At 37.9% G+C, this 17,657-nt stretch overlaps 1 protein-coding gene and 2 pseudogenes across 17 annotated transcripts in view; 2 read left to right on the forward strand and 1 right to left on the reverse strand.

Moving 5' to 3' along the window:
• MAST2 (microtubule associated serine/threonine kinase 2) overlaps positions 1–17,657 on the forward strand; it is a 163,689-nt gene that overhangs the window by 89,067 nt on the left and 56,965 nt on the right. For 9 of the 17 annotated variants that reach the window (XM_036026006.1, XM_036026005.1, XM_036026004.1 and 6 more), the window contains exon 5: positions 13,416–13,610. The exons of 6 other annotated variants lie outside the window; for them this stretch is intronic. In XM_036026006.1, the coding sequence (XP_035881899.1) occupies positions 13,416–13,610 (195 nt within the window). Of the gene's footprint in view, positions 1–10,275; positions 10,574–13,415; positions 13,611–17,657 lie in introns of those variants that run through there. 2 more of the 17 variants (XM_036026016.1, XM_028511377.2) reach the window with 2 other exon arrangements.
• Positions 2,572–3,755, forward strand: LOC114496164 (annotated as a pseudogene).
• LOC114498172 lies at positions 17,393–17,473 on the reverse strand (annotated as a pseudogene).

A 17,657-nucleotide genomic window follows, 5' to 3' on the forward strand; every position in this document is an offset into this window, starting at 1 on the left:
TTTTCCTTTGAAAGATACTTTAGAAGGGTATCTTTCAAGGAGCAGGAGGTCTTAATTTTGATGTTCTGTTTGTGATTTTTTATGATTGGTATTCATGCTTTGTCCAAGAAATCTTCAACTGTCCCAAGATTATGAAGGTTTTTTCCAATGTTTCTTTTAGAAGTTTTGTAATTTTCACTTTTATGTTTGGGTCTTAATTCCTTTTGAATTAATTTTTTTAAGTGCTAAAAATGTTATAAGATTGTATATATGTATTAAAATTTGCCATTGAATTGTATGAATTTTAAAGTATACAATTCGGTGGCATTAAGTTTATTCACAACATTGTGCCACCATCACCACTATCTATTTCTAAAAGTTTATTGTCGCCCCAAATAGACACGCTCTATCCTTTAAGCAATAGTTCTCGCAGCACCTGGTAATTCTGTTCTGCTTCTATCTCCATGTATTTGTGTATTCTAGGTATTTCAGGTGAGGGTAATCACATATTTGTCTTTTTATGTCACTTAGCATACTTTATATTGTCTATATCTTGTCTGTATTGGTAAAAAAATGTTTAACTTTTTGTCCATTTTATTTGTTATTAGCATAAGTTGTTACTGCTGTTATTCTCATTATTTTATTACTGTCTGTTGATCTGTGGTGATATTCTTTTATTCCTGAGAATGGAAGTTTGTGTTTCCTCTCGTTTGCTGCTTGATTTGTTATAATTTTTATTAACTTTATTAATATTTTTTAAAAACCAAATTTTGGTTTTATTATTTTTTCTATTCTCTGCTTTTATTTTTCTTTATTTCTTCATGCATTTTGAATTTAATTTGCTTAAAAATGTTTTTATGTAAAGGATTAAATTAGTGGTTTTAGATCTTCCTTTTTAAATATGAGCATTTAAAGGTATAAATTTCCCTCTAAACACTTCTTTACTTTCACACTACAAAGTTTGATATGCTGTATATTTATTATGATTTAATTTAAAATATTTTCTAATTTCCTTTGTCATGCCATCTTTGACTAATAGATTATTTAGAAGTGTGATTTAATTTCTAAATATTGGAGAAATTTTTAGGTTTTTATTGTAGTTAATTTTTAACTTATTTCTGTTGTCAGACAACATCATTTATAGGACTTTAATTTTTTGAAACTTGTTGAGACTTCTCTGATAGCTTAGTATATGGTCTTTCTTGCTGCAGGTGCAGTGTGTTTGATTAGCTGCCCTGAACTCTTAACTTGTGCCTCCTCAGTTTAGTAGAACTGCTGTGTTCTTGAACACTAGCTGCCTGTGCCCCTGTAAGAAAGTTGTTCCCAGGCATAGTAGCTGGGAAAATTGGAATGTCTCAGCATTCTAATTTTCCTTTTTCAAGATTTGCACTCTTGCATTGACTTTCCCAAGTGCCCGAAGACTGTTGCCTCATATAATTTGTCTAGTGTTATGGTGGTTTGCAGCACAATGGCTGGTTTCATTTCAGTGACTCTGGAAAACTTGCAGGTGCATGTTTGGCAATCTTAATGTTAAAATTGAGAGGATTTTTAGTTCTCTTATAAGTCAAACCTGTAATTTTTGCATCAAATGTCAAGCTAATGGAATTCTCATTTTTTCCTACATTCTCACTTTCTTCTTCAGGTAACTCAACAATATGTGACGACAAAGTTGTTTAAAATGACTTTTGTCCCTGTTACAGTCTATAGGGCTGAGTAATATTTATCTTTTAAAGAAGTAGTTATGATTTTGCCTCTTTATTACCAGTTAAATTAATAATCTCATTAAGTCTTTATCCTTGCCAGTGACCATTTGTTTCATCATTTTTAATTAATCTTATATGTTTAGCTATTTTAGCATCAAATTTCAAAATCATTTATATTAAACATATACATTTTCCATTGTTTCCTGTGATTATTTTACTGTTAATCCACAGAGGGGAAATCTGTATTAGTAAAAATCTAAACATTGATTATATAATATTATTTAATAACAATCATACCAGTATTTTATTGATATTTACTTGTCTTTTTTGAATACTGTGGCTTATTTGTTGTTTATTCAGTCTTTTTTTCAGTGCTAATAAGTGTACATGTGCTTTCTATGTGCAAGAGGAGTCTGTTCACTTTTATTAGCAGGTTTTTTTTTTTCAGTGTTAAGCAGACCAACATTTGTAGATTTTCAATTTCTTTTTTCTTTCCTAAGCTCTGCTTTCTAATTTTTCTATGCCATGACCTTGTTTATAATAATCTATAGCAGCCATTTTCAACCTTTTTCATTTCATGGCGTACATAAACTGATTATTAAAACATGTTTTTCTGATCTGACAAAAAATAGATGTGATTTTGATTCATTCACACTAGATGGCTATTTTGGCTGTTGTCATATTTTTATTTCACAATCTAATGGAAAAGAGGTCCATGACCCTAATTAAATAAATAGTCGGGTATTGCATGTTTTAAAAAATTCTTGTGGCATTCCAGTGTGCCACAGCATACTGGTTGAAAATTCCTGATCTATAGGATTAAAAATAAAATGTAATTATATTTAGGGAGTACCAAGTTTAAATATATTTTTATAAAAGGTAGGTGCTAGTACAATTGCATGAAGGTTTTTTTCCTTTCCTCTGTGCCATGGGGCAAAGCTTGTTCCTCTCCCTCTCAGCCACACAGGTTTAATGGACTAAAGCAATGGTTATGGAGAAGCCTAGTCCCTTGCTGGTTGGGTAGGAATTTGTGAGACAGTATTACACACCGCTGAACCAGGCCCCAGACATGCTACACAGTTTGTATGGAGAGAACTCTTTATGTCCATGGAGGATTGGATTTAGATGGAAAGCCAGCAGATGCAGTCTATGGACATAAATCCATAGGAAAGTGATGTCATAAAATTTCTACAACAGTTGTGACACTAGGGTTCACCATGTTGATGCTCATGCCACTCTGAAGGTATGATAGTCCAGGTGATGGGGATACTCTCTGATAACACCTGGACTTCGAGGATATTCATGCAGACATTTGTCGTTGCTCCTGAGGGCCCTGTTGCAAGTAAGTTCCATGTTCACAATGTTATTTTCAGGTACCAAGGTGAAGTCTTGGGTAGTTTTGTCACAGAACCTCAGGAGGAATCTGAGGAAGAAGTAGAGGAACCTGAAGAAAGACAGCAGATACCTGAAGTGATACCTGATCATTCTGTAATTTTCTGTGATCAGACTGTCAGCAATGACTTCGAAGAACATTTAGAGAACCTGTTGCTGAACCAGGGCCTGATCCTGAATCAGACCAGAGTAAAAACCTGTGCCTGAGATCCAAGAGGAAAAGTCTGAGCCAGTATTGGAAGAAATTGCTCCTGAAGATGCCCAGAAAAGTTTTTCTCCAGCACCTTCAGACATAGCTCAGAAAGTACAGGAAGACTTGAGGACATTTTCCTGGACATCTATGACCAGTAAGAACCTTCCACCCAGTGGAGCTGTTCTAGTTACTGGGATACCACCTCATGTTGTTAAAGTACCAGCTTCATAGCCTCACCTGGAGTCTAAACCTGAATCTCAGATTTCCCTGCAGAGCCCTCAGAGGGATCAAAAGAGTTTGAGAACAACAAATAAATATTCCTCCCCAGAAGGGACTTCAACCAACCCGTGAGGCAAAGGTTAGCAAGATGATGTTGAACTCCAAAGAATTGTGAGACACCTTGACAGCCATCAACTTTTCATTGGAAATCTGCCTCATGTGATGGACAAATCAAAGCTTAAAGATCCCTTCCCCTTCCCTTCCCTTCCCTTCCCTTCCCTTTCCTTCCCTTCCCTTCCCCTCCCTTCCCTTCCCCTTCCCCTTCCCCTTCCCTCCCCCCCCCCCCTCCCCCCCCCTCCCCCTCTCCCCTTCCCTCCCCTTCCCTCCCCTTCCCTTCCACTACAGAAATCTTTTATTTTTACACTCATCATGCCATGAATGCATAGGGAACAGATTCCAGCAGCTCAGGCTCCTTGCTGTTGGTTCTCATAAAGTGTGCTGCTCTGGGTAGAGCAATTGATGCTTCAGTGAACTCAGATATCTTTCTCTTTGGCTTCCTTCTTTTTCTGATCATTTTCCCTCACAAGTTTCAGGAAGCTATCTTGGCTCTTAGAGTGCTTAATACACTCTAATATGTATGTTAATTCTCTTGACAAGAATTTACCCTTGCCCTAACCAGTGATGTTCAGTTGGTTGGGCATCATCCTGCAAAGCAAAAAGTCACTGGTTCGATTCCTGGTCAGAACACATGCATAGGTTGCAAGTTCAATCCCTGGTTGAGGTGCATATGAGAGGCAACCAAACGATGTTTTTCTTTCACATGATGTTTCTCTTTCTCCCTTCTCCTGTCATATGTATATGTGTATATGTGTGTATATATATGTGTGTGTGTGTGTGTATACATATATATGAATTTCATATGTATTAAATATATATATATTTAAATAAAAATAATCTTGCCCTTGTTTGTCTTTAACAATATCCACTGCATGCTGGGTGATATTGTAGACTCTTCCAGTTTTGCCGTGGTAACATTTGAGGGGCATTCCTTTTTGAACAGTGCCTATTCCCTTGATGTCTACAGTATTACCTTTCTTGTAGATTTGTATGTATGTGGCCAAAGGAGCAACTCCATGATTTTCTGTTTAAAGATTTTACTTATTTATTTTCAGAGAGAGGGTAAGGGAGGGAGAAGAGGGAAGAAACATCAGTGTGTGAGAAATACATTGATTGGTTGCTTCTCACATGCCTCCAACTGGGGACCCGGCCAGCAACCCAGGCCTGTGCCCTGAGTAGGAATTGAACCGGCGACCCTTCAGTTAGCAGGCTGGCGCTCAATTCACTGAGCCATGCCAACCAGGGCTGCGTGTTTATAAAAAGACCTAGAACATGTAGAGGATGTCTCTCCTCTTTTTTGTGTTAGTCATTTTGGCGAATTACTGCAAGATGGTGGTTTTGGCCAAAAGCCTTAAAGATTTCTTTCAAAATTATGGCAGTGTGGTGTAGCTGTGCATTAACAGTGCTGGGAAATTGCCCAATTTTGATTTCAATGTGTTTGATGATTCTGAGCCTGTTCAAAAGGGCCTTAGCCAACAGGCCCATCATGTTCAGAGGTGAAGTCTGTCTGAATGTGGGAGAGAAGACTCGAGCTGCCTGGGAAGGGGGCCGAGCTAACTGCCTGCAGGGACCCACGGGTCCTGGAGATGGGATTGGTGGAGGGAGGAGCCCTCCTGTGGGCACACGGTGCAGAAACCAGGATTTGGAGTGGGAAAGGGACTTGCTTTACTTTGCGTATACAGACTGATTTTTTTTTTTTAATAACCATTTCCCCAAAAGAATGAATGAGTCTCTTATTACTGACTTTTGGTATGTTTTGGTCATTGGGATATTTTTTACTTATTTTCTGCATATTTCAGAAGCTTTTGAGAAATACAGATTTCATAAACATTTTGAAGTCAGGAAAAACCCAAACGATTTCTTCTTTTGAGAGTCATGACTATCTTCTGTTGTAGAGAAACTACCATTAGAAAAATTGGCCATTTTGATGATTGCTGGTTTGGTTAAAAACTGAATAAGAGGTGTTAGTGGGAAAAATATACATAAGTAAGTGTAGAACATTGAAAATTTTCATGCTTTCAAACAGTTCTTTTTTTAATTGAAATTATTTAAATAAGCTAAATTTAAAACTGATATCTAGGTACATCTAAGTACATATTTTTATAAAACACTAATAATAGTAATTGTTCAACTATCAGTATAAAAATTGACCATTGGCCTTATGTATGTTATGTCTAACCCTGCACATAAATACATTTATTAGTAATACAAATTCCGTAATTCTGCAGAATATTTCTCAGCTGCCATGTGATCTGTTATGAGTAATAAGCTAAATTATAAATATCATTAGAACCATGACTGAGAACAGAAAGAAATTATGTAAATGGGTGTTTGGCTCTACTTGTAAACAATACTTGTATTAGCCAAGAAATCCTTTACATTCATGTTACTTGAGAGGAAGGATTTGACAGGTTAATTTGTCTGTTTGCTTACTTCTGAGAGTCTGCTGCTCAAATACTGTATAATTTCAGACAGAGTTTTCTCAGAAGTTTGCAGTTTCACAACACATAAACAGTGGTCCAACATGGACCACTAAAAAAAGACAGATAAAGAAAGATGTGAACAAGTGTTTTTCTGGGGTCTGAATAGTACAAGTCACAAGAATGGATTTTTAGGGTTTCACTTTGCAGAATGCCAGATCTCAGGTGACAGAGGCCATCCCATTTCTGTAATGAATTTTTGTGTGTGTTTGTGTTATGTTGCAGCACCTCTAAAGTGAGGAGCTTATGGAAGAGGCCTTCCTAAGGGTGATAGACAGTTAACGAATAATTGTAAGAAATAATAACAGGTGGATGCTTTATTTCCATACTATAAATTGTCTAGTGCTATCACCAGGAAAAGTTAAGCTTTCCTAGTGCTGACAAGCCACAGGAATATTGGCACAAATGATTTCAATGGTGATAAGTTTAAAGAAAGTGCTCTGTGTGGGGATGTGTTAAACCCTAGTAAGAGTAATATTTTACTTTGGTCATATGAAGGCCGTAAACTATGCCTCTCATTCTCTAAAAAGTCAAACAAATATTTTCTGACTTTAGCATTATTTAAGAAACTCTGTGCTCCTCCTTCCTCTTCCAGTTTATTATTGTAGACCAGGCTAGAGAGAAATCCATTTGCTATTGTCAGAGTCTTCTATTGAAAGTATTATATAACACAGCCCTGGCTGGCATAGCTCAGTGGATTGAGTGCGGACTGGGAACCAAAGTGTCCCAGGTTCGATTCCCAGCCAGGGTACATTCCTGGGTTGCAGGCCATAACCCCCAGCAACCACACATTGATGTCTGTCTGTCCGTCTGTCTGTCTGTCTCTCTCTCTCCCTCCCTTCCGTCTCTAAAAATAAATAAATAAAATCTTTAAAAAAAAAAAAAAAAGAAAGTATTATTAACATTGATTCTAGAGATTACTTTGATTCACCAACTTAGCTGAAGACAGGATCTTAAAAAATATCACAAGAATAATAATAGTGCATCTATCACAGGGCTGTGATGAGGACTACCTGAGTATTACATGTAGAGTGCTTAGTAAGTACTTGATATATGTTGGTTGCTGTTATGTCATTGTTGTTTTATTTGGTAGCTTGGGCTTAGGTATTAGAGAACTGGAGAATATTGAGTAGAAGTTTAGCCTTACCTGTACAGCCTCAGCTTGGGACGGGGATAGACCTCCACTGGTCTCTTAGTTGGGGGAGTATGGACTTTGGTGACTGACCCTGATATCATCAGACTTTCCCAAAGTGGGATTCAGTACTTCTTGAGAGGTGCTGGATTTCTGAGAGAGCATTTTCATTTTCATTAGGACTTGTGGAGAACAGGGGATTCTGAAATAGAGGCCATAAGAGGCTAGTGACTGGGCTGGTACATGGAGAGGAAAAGTGAGTATCTGGGGCTATTTGTAGGGCAAGTTTGCTTGGGTAATTAGAACAGTTACTCAAATTTTTTAGACTATGGCCCTTGATATAACAAATAGACTTTACATTTTAACCCATCATATACACACATTTGGATTTGTATGTTTATAAATGTCAGTAATAGATGTCACAAACACAAAATTCACAAATTATTCTTGCCCTAATTATGTGTGATGGATTCTGATATTTTCTTTTCTATTCCAGTTCATTCTCTTTCTGTTTAAAGAAAATGTTGGTCCTGACTTCCTAAATTGACTTCATGACTCACTAAAGAGTTGTGACCTGCAGTTGAAGAAGCAATGGTTAGTATGAATTAATCCTTTGAATGTTGCCCTGGAAAAACAACTTCACATACTGTGTCATCTGAATGAATGAGAGGAGCCCATCAGAATTGGCATGTGTCCTGGAGCAGGGGACTAAGACTTTTGCTTACTCTTTGGTTTCCTTAGTTGTCAGTGTTTAGTTCTATAGTCTACTTCATCATTTGGCTCTCTCCATGCCAGGCTGCTGTTGTCCAGTGGTTTCTTATGTGATTAGGCTTATCTCCTCCTTTATATTGAGAGCTAGCTCCTGGAAGGCAAGACCTGTAATAATAGCTAACAGTTCTATAGTGTTTCCTCTGTGCTAGGCACTTTCCTGTGTTACATAGATTAGTCTTCACCACAACCTGTATATTAGGCACCTTAGTTATTTTCATTCTACAAATGGGGAAATTGAAGCATACAGAAGTGAATTAGCTTACCCTTGAGAGTTCTTCTGCAGCTTACCTCAATATCTTTTTTAAAAAGATTTTATTGATTTTACTATTACATTTGTGCCAATTTTCCCCCACTGCCCTTCTCCACCCAGTACTCCCATCCCCCAGCAGTCCCCTCCATTAGTTCACTTCCATGGGTCATGCATATAAGTTCCTTGGCTACTCCATTTCCTGTACTGTTCTTAACACCCCCATCTATTTTGTACCTACCAATTTGTACTTCTTAATCCTTGCACCTTTCCCCCTACTCTCCACCTTCCCTCTCCCAGCTAATAACCCTCCAAATGATCTCCGTATCTATGATTCTGTTCCTATTCTGCTTGTTTGCTTAGTTTGGTTTTTTAGATTCATTTGTTGATAATTGTGCATTTGTTGCCATTTTAATGTTCATTGTTTTGATCTTCTTTTTCTTAAATAAGTCCCTTTCATTTCATTTATGGCTTATTTGATTCTCCTTTTTTTACCTTTCTACTGGGCACTTCATCTGCCCTTCAATTCTATTGACAGCTTTGCTGGGTAGAGTAACCTAGGTTGTAGATCCTTGCTTTTCATCACTTTGAATACTTCTTGCCAGTCCCTTCTAGCCTGCAAAGTTTGTTTTGAGAAATTAGCTGATGGTCTTATGGGACCTCTTTTGTAGGTAACTCTCTGCTTTTCTCTTGCTGCTTTTAAGATTTTCTCTTATCTTTTACCTTTGGCATTTTAATTATGATGTGTCTTGGTGTGGTCCTCTTTGGGTCCAGTTTGTTTGGGACTCTCTGTGTTTCCTGGACTTGTATGTCTGTTTTCTTCACCAAAATTAGGGAACTTTTCTTTCATTATTTTTTCAAATACATTTCCAATTTCTTACTCTTCCACTCCTTCTTCTGGCAACCCTATGATTGGATGTTGATACTTTGGAGATGTCAGAGAGGCTCTTTATAGAATAGAATGAGAATAGAACACTATTCTCATTTTTTTTAAATTCTTTTTTCTTCTTGCTATTCTGATTGAATGCCTTTTTTTCTTCCTTATGTTCCAAATTGTTGATTTGAATCTTGGCTTTATTCCCTCCCACTGTTGTTTTCCTGTGGATTTTTCTTTATTTCACTTAGTTGAAACCTTCATTTCTCCTGGATCTTTTTTTTAACTGTTGCAGTACCCAATGATTTCTTTGAGCATCCTGATACCAGTGTTTTGAACTCTGCATCTGATAGGTTGCTTATCCCTATTTCATTTCGTTCTTTTCCTGGAGTTTTGTTCTGTTCTTTCATTTGGGCCATATTTCTTTGCCTCCTCAATTTGGCAGTCTCCCTGTGTTTGTTTCTGTGTATTAGGTAGAGCTGCTTTGACTCCCTGTCTTAGTAGGATGGCTTGTGTGGGTGAATGCTTCTTTAAGTGCTTGGTTGTTGGGCTTCCTACAGCTTGATTTTCTGATGAATCTGGGTGATGTTTGTTTGTAGTTTAGTTGTAATTTTGCAGTAGTTGTGGCATGGAGGCGAAGCATATTTACCTCGCTCCACCTTAGCGAAGTTCATTATGTTTTTAGAATCGTAGAAATTGAATGAAAATGGCTCTGAACTTTGTCTAAAAAGGGCTACAGAATTTACTTAAATTGATAAATTCAGAATTTGAATAATGACTATGCTTTAAGCCTTAACCTTAAGGCCCTTTCATCTTCCACAAGCCTGGGTTGGAGAGTGAATAACATTGCAGAAATGCCCACATATCCTTAGGTCATTAACTTAACAATTTAGGATCCTTAGTGTGCTGTCGTCCAATCCCCTGCCCACTCCAACAGCTGTTCTGGCCTGGCCAATGCCTCCAGAGTTATAGTGTTTTCTGTCACAGGGTGAGTTTTCAACTTGGTATGTACAGTTTCTGCCAGCGTGTGCTCTGCTGCCAGGCCTCAGACTTGGAAATTGCAACTGATTTGGGGGGAGGGAGTTTGGTGTTTGTTACAAGAGGAACAAGGTGCTCTCCAGGGCTCTGATTTGTTACGGGCTGAGTGTGAATGATGTCAGGCAGATCAGAGGACGGACAGCTGATTCATTTGGGATCTGGAACTCCTCACTCTCTCACCGCTGCTTTCTGGGCTCTTAGGTCTTTTGGAGGGGAGGGGTCCTGAATTATTTTTTTGAAGAAAAGTGCTTAATTTTTCTCTTAGTTTGGGAAGCCTTTGTAAGTTTCCTTTGGCTTATAGACTGCATACCCCTTGTGTGAGAGAACTTCCTGCCAAGACTCCAGTGTGAGAGGGCAAAAGCTTGAGTAGCCAGGAAAATGATGAAACGGAGGAGAGAGAGACTGGGAGCACCATGCCTGCGGATTCAGTAAGGAGGCTGGGGTCTCTGAGTGGAAACTGGTGGATGTCAGGAAAAGAACTAATGCCAACTAACAGACCTTCATTTACTTGGGTAAAGACTGTGCTGTGGAGATGTCTGTCAGGAAGAGGGCTGAGATAGCTTCACATATTCAAGGTCAAAGCAGTGGTCCTTGGCAGGGGCATAGGGGTTTCTAATTCTGAATATTGAGTTAGTTGTCCTTTTAGGGGTTCTTAGGTGCTTGGGGGACTGAGTTAACAATGAAGATCCATTGTTTTTTTCCTTTCTTGGAAGTGGATGTTTAAAGTTAGTCAAAGCTGCAATAATAGGCCTCATGAAGGTGAGAAAAAAATAAAAGTGAAGGCTTCTCCTTCTTTGACTAGAGATAGTGTTATTTCTGCCCTCTGCGGCCTGAAATACAGGACTTCATATCTGCCTGTGTAGATCCAAGCTGGAGTCCTTTAGGGTGTGACCCAAATTTTATTCTATGTTGGTCCATATAGAAACATACTTAGGTGAGGATTTCAAAGCTGGGGAATGAAGGAAGTCTTCCACCTCTTGGTAGCTTTTCCAAGAGCTTCCTTATATAATGCAGAAGTGCTGAATGACTTGACCAGGAAATTGGGGAACCAGGGACAGAAGTGTCCTAGAATCCATTCCACCTTAGTGATCTGTCTTCAACTGCGTTTGCGTAACTCACAGGGTAGAGGGAGCACACTTGTCTTTCCCTGAATGTTAGTGCTTACCCAGAGACAGCTGGCATAGCAAATAGACAGACTTCTTCAGGGGCTTCCTTTGGGTTGTTACCCTTCAGTGTTAGTGGGTGTTATTAATTGAATTAATGATTCTACCAGTCTTTGGAAAATCAGACTTGAAGTATAAAATTGTAAGGATTGGCATACACTTGACCCTTGAACAACATGAGTTTGAACTGCATGGGTCTACCTATATGTGGATTTCTTTCAGTAAATATTGTAAACATATTTTCCTTTCTTATGATTTTCTTAATAACATTTTCTTTTCTCTACTTATTTTGTTGTCGGAATTTAATATATACTACATATTCAATATGTATGCTAATTGACTATATTATTTGTAAGGTTTCCTTCTAGTCAGCAGTAGGTTATTGGTAGTTAAGTTTTTGGAGAGTCAGTGTTATACATGGATTTTTGATTTGCACGAGGGCTGGTGCCCCCAACCCCACATGTGGGTCAACTGTACTTTTAAGAATGGTTTGTTCCCATATTAAGCTAAAAAATTTAAAGACTATCGAAAGCTTTGTCACCACCAGTGTCATTTAACGAAGGTGACGTGTCCGCAAAGTTGGGTTTTTTGTTTTATGTGTTAAGAAAACTAAGTTGTCAAAATCATCGCTCCTCTCTGGCGCCCTGGTATTAGTACCTCGCGTATCTGTTGTAGCAACGTTGAATTTAGGTTAGGAAAATACTCCTTTGGAGTAAATTCTCCTTGGAGCTAGTGAATAACTTTTTCTTTCAACAATCCTTTTTAGACTAGTCCCAATGTATAAGCAGTTTGCAGAGTGGTAATTAGGAGCAAAAGGAGAAAGACAATTGGTTTTGGTAGATTTTTTTATAATCCTAATTGTATAGTCATCAAAATGGCTAAAGCCTCATTTCATGTGATAAGATTTAAGTCTTCAAAATTTTGAATAAGCTAAACTATTCAGTTTAAGAAGTAAATGTCTTATATTGTCATTAGATCTAGTTTATATGTTAGGGAGCTTATTTTTGAATAGTTCTTTAGAAAAGTAAAAATCCTCAAAGTCAGAAATTAATATTTTACTTAAAATTTTTAAAAAATATCTTGAGTTTAAGGAAATTTGGGCATGCCTGTAATTTTAAATACTTGTCTGCCCTCCACTTTTCTATCCTGTTATATCCTCATATTGTGTACTCATCTGAGAAATATGCTGAAGACAGCTAGGAGGGTCAGTGTAGGAAAGTAAAGATTTCCTTTGAATACATGTAATTAAACACAAGTAGGATGTCACATATCCATATCCAAACAGTCAGCAATAACAGTACAAGAAACTAACATTTTAAAACAGTTCAGGTGCTTATGTGATAGTTAATTTTTTTAATCTTGGGAATAAAATATTATAGTCTAATAGGGTATTTTATAGAAAGCCATGGTGCTACTGTAGCAAAATAACTGCTACGAATCTGTTAATAATTTGTCAGCATCTATGGCATATCTATCATTGATCAACAAAGTAGAAACCTGTATTTACTATTTGTCTGTTTTCAGTCTAATGATCCTATTTACTTACTTACTGGTCTTCATTAGGATTTAACACATCAAGCTGGCTAGATTGTTTTTAGAGGAAACAAGTAACCTGGAAAACTAAAGTTAAGCAGGAGCCAATTGTATTATACAGAGTTGTGACATTAGTTGATACACTCATTAGGCAAAAGTTAGTTAAATAAGTTGGTGTCATTGTAGATATAACCTAACAATTTATAAACTATTATTTAGAATGTTTTACTTTTATGGAAATAAAATTTCTCTAGGAAGTTTTAGTCATTGCACACAAAATATCACCTATTGCTTGCTTAATTGATGAATTGTAGTAAATTTGCAATATTTTCCCAGTAGTCAGTACTAAATACTTTGAATACCTAAGGCTTAAATTTTTGTTTTAAATTCTGAAAATTAAGTTTCAGTCTCAATGGTCATTCTGTGCTGACTTTGGTACTGAGTTATGATATGTGAGAATAATTTTTACTACTTTTCTTAAGTCTCTTGCCTAAATTAATTCACTTTGAAGATGTTTCTTTTTGGTTAAAAACGATCACTGACCTTGTTCTTTTTTTACCATGGTACTTGTTAGAATCTCTACTCTTTGCCGAGGATCTGAAGTAAACCAGCACATGTATTCACCCACATCGGCTCCAGCCCTGTCCCTCATTAAAGTCCCATATAGTGCTGACTGTGCTCTGGCTGCTGCTCCTCTTGCCTTTTTCCTGAACCCACAAGCCCATAGCAGCCCTGGCAGTCCCTGTTCCAGCCGCCCACTACAGTGGAGGTAAGAGACCTGCTGTGGTGTGAACTGTGGGCCTGGGTGATTGCTTCTGGCCTAATAGGTAAAACCCAAACTTTTCTCCTTAGTAATGGGGAGAAACTGAATAAAAGTCATGACCCTGTTACAGAGAAGAGTAAAAGGAATTTCACGGATCTCTGCTCAAAATTTTAGGAGAAAGGAAGATATCGATTCATAGCTTGAGAGTTGTTTGTCCATCCTGACTGTGATCACCCCGTGGCAGACGCATAGTATGACAGTGCTAGAACTCTTTAAAGGTTCAGTAGTTCAAACAGCACATTCTACATAACAGGAAAACCTGATTCCAAAGCAGGTTAAGTGATTTGTTCAGACTGCTGAAGATTACCCTCTCCCCATTTCTTCTAGCCTCTATTTTTATATTAAACATTATTTGAGTATGTATGTGTTGGGCACTATTTTAGACAAGGAGGACAAACCGGTGAACACAAAGGGATAAAGTTCCTGCCCTCAGGGAGCTTAGATTCCCGTGGAAGGAGACAAACAAGTTAATGAGTAGCTATATAACAGATGGACATAAGTGATACTGAGAAAATATAGTAGGAGAAGGGGACATGGGTGTCATTTTATAGAAGATGTTCAAGGAGGTCCTCAGTAGTACGTTGATATATGATTAAAGAAAGACCTGAAGGAGGTATTGGAGCCAGGACAGAGGTATCTGAAAGAAGAGTGGTTCAGACAGAGGCAACAGGTACCGAAGGCCTGGTCTAAGAGCTTTACTCCGTATGTTCTTTGTGCAGCAGAGTTTAGTGAAGCTGGTATAGCATAAGTTATGAAGTGAGCAGAGGGAAATGAGGTCTGAGTTGTAGCGGGGAGCCATATGAAGTAGAACTTTAAAGCCATTATAAGGATTTTTGTTTTTATGTTGAATGAGATGAGAAGCCATTGAAGGGTTTAAAACAGAAGTTATGATCTGACTTAGATCAAAAGGGGCGCTGGCTGTAGTAGCAGGCTACTTGAATAATCTAGATAAGAGACAATGATTGTTTGAACCCGTGGTGGTCCAAGTGGTAAGAAGTAGTCAGATTCGGGGATGCATTTTGAGTGTAGAGTTGCTAGGATTTGTTGATGGATTAGATGCAGAGCTCGAGAAAAAGATGAGGATGGAAGATTTTGAGTTGAACAATTAGAAAGTTGGACTTACCATGACCTGAGAGTTGGAAATTATAAGTGATAGCTAATTAGACATTCAGTTAGAGATGTGTGAGCTCTGAGATAAAGATATCAGGAAGAATTGTCAGTGTATAAATGAAGTAAATCATTTGATTTATGAAATCCTCCAGTGAGTGACTACTGATAGGAATGAAGAAATAAAGGTTTGAACTGTGGCACAGTCTGTCTGACTCTAAGAGGTTGGGGAAATCAGGAACTAGCAAAGGATAGACTGAAACGGAGTAGCTCTTTAGAAAGGAGAAGAACCAACAGAGAGGTCTGTTGGAAGCCAATTGAAAAAGTTTTCAAGAAGAAAGGTGTGATCAGTCAATAGATACTTATTAAGCTTTTTGTTAGAAAAAATAGTAACATGGAAAACTAAAGTTTAAATAGAAGCACAACTTATACAGACTTAAGTGAGATTTTTTTGATATAGGAGGTCAAATTCCACAATTTAGGGCAATGTTAGACTGACATAAGACAGTGTTATAGGCTGACTTTTCCCTGAAGTCACCCCTTCTGGATGGATGTACTAGATCTTCGTATGAGGCTGAGAAAGATTGTAAGTTGGATAGCACCCACAGCCTAAAATGTGCCCTGTCTTAGCACATGGCTTCAAGTGCTATCTCTTGAACCTGTGATCTTAGGGAACCTGAAGCTATGTCTTGCAGCTTTGGCTTGAAAACTTGTTAAATTTCATGGGGATTTTTTTCCCCCCAGACCTGTTTACATGCCTGGTTACTATAATAGTGTGTCATTCTATTTTTTTGATCTGTCCCATGTAAAGTACCAGTTTAATGATATGGCAAGATGATTTTACCTTCTTTGCTGGATATTTTTATATTTTTAAAGTCCTTGACTTTTGTTTGAGATAAGTTAAATTATTTAGAAATAGTTTGATCTTTTTAGGGATTACTTTTAGGCTTTGTTCGTGGGCCCAGAGAAGCATTTGGGGCTAATTTTTTCTTAATACTAAGGCAGTACTTTCTGAGTACTCTACTCTATGCCCATACATTGTGTTTTTTTCACTCAGGCTGGTGGGAACATGATCTATTCCTGGCCCTATGTGAGCTCTGGGGAGGGTACCACCTGCTAATTCTTTTGGATAATTTCCTTACCCCCATGCACTGATTGGTACTCAGCTGAAAACTTGAGGAACCCCTTCCTGAGCTCTCTCTATATAGTCCTCTCTTTGCTGGGATTCTGTCTTCCAAAGTCTAGCCATGTTAGCCTCCTAAATTCTTAATTCTCTCCTCAACTCATGGAGACTGCTGTGCTTTTGGGGGATATCACTTTCCATTTTTTTTTTCCTAGAAATATTCCTAGTAGTAAGCTTGGGCAACCTTAGAACTTACTTAGGGTCAATTTTGAAGCTTACTTTCTATGTTAACCTTCTGTGCAATGTTTAAAAACTGTTGTTTCACATGTTCTTGTTTTTTAAATTTATTTAACAAGGGTGGGAGGGAAGGAGAGAGAGAGAGAGAGAGAGGAGAAGAGAGAGAGGAGAGGAGGGAGAGAGAGAGGAGAGGAGAGAGAGAGAGCATCAATTTTGCCTCCTATACATGCCCTGATTGGGGATCAAACCTGTAACCTAGGTATGTGCCCGGATTGGTAATCAAACTTACAACATGTGGTGTACAGGATGACACTCCAATGTACTCAGCAGCCTGGCCAGGACCATGTGTTTTCTGTTTTTGTAGTTTTAAGGCACAAGGGCAAATATGGTCTCTGTTTCTCTATTATGGCAGGTGGTAGAAATCCAATCTACCTATTATTTTGAAATCATGCTTCTGTCATCAGGAGTGAAGATTGCTTCATGAGATTATTGCTTGAATGATTCACATGTTAATAAACCTGGTAGAAGCAGGACAGACCCTTTGTTCCACCTTGCTTAGTCAAGAAAAAGCAAAAAATGAAACAACACATAATAAAAATAGGAAACATTTGCTTAGCATTTATTGTATACTAAATACTAAACATTTTTCTAAATGGTTTATATGTATTGAAATCAATCCTTAAAATACCCTGGTAAGATGATAATACAAGTCCATTTTAGTGACTAAGTGAAAAATCCAAGTAAATCTTTTTATCGATGAAGGCACGATGGTACTGAGAGGTTAAGGAGGTGATGTGTATAAGCTGAGAAACTGGCATTCAGCCCCACTGAATCTCACTCCCAGCTCTGTGGTTTTAACCCCTCTGCTGTAATGTTGCTGACGATAGGTGCTGTTGGTATTTCACAGTCCATTGTCACTTCTAGGCCATTACCTTTGTATCTTATTTTTGTGTGGGGGGATGTTTCATTTTTTTTTCTTCTTTTAAAATATTTTAATTGTTGTTCGAGTACAGTTTTCTGCCTTTTACCCCCCATCCCAGCCCTCCCCACCTCCTTCCTGTTTCCACCCTACCCCCCTTGTTATTGTCCATGTGCCCTTTATACTTGTTCCTGTAAAACCTTCCCCTTTTCCCCTGAAGTTCCCTCCTCTCTCCCCTCTGGTCACTGTCAGCCTGTTCTCAATTTCAGTGTCTTTGGTTATATTTTGCTTGTTTGTTTGTTTTGTTGATTAGGTTCCTGTTAAAGGTGAGATCATACGGTATCTGTCTTTCCAGCTGGCTTATTTCACAGAGAAACTTCTCTAGTAACAAACTATAGAAATGGTCCCTGAAAGTACAGTCTTTGTACCTTCTTTTTAGGCTTACGACATTTCGTTTTATCTTTAACACCAGCTCATTGCTGTCCTTCACTAACTTGGTTTTGTTTAGCATCCGCATTCAGAGTCTAGGACAGAATTAGTGCTTAACAAACACAGGGATGAACCTAAATTCCACCAAATCCTTACCACAGACATGTGCCCACCAAAT

This window comes from Phyllostomus discolor, chromosome 5, assembly GCF_004126475.2.
Source record: "Phyllostomus discolor isolate MPI-MPIP mPhyDis1 chromosome 5, mPhyDis1.pri.v3, whole genome shotgun sequence".
Classification (NCBI taxonomy): domain Eukaryota; kingdom Metazoa; phylum Chordata; class Mammalia; order Chiroptera; family Phyllostomidae; genus Phyllostomus; species Phyllostomus discolor.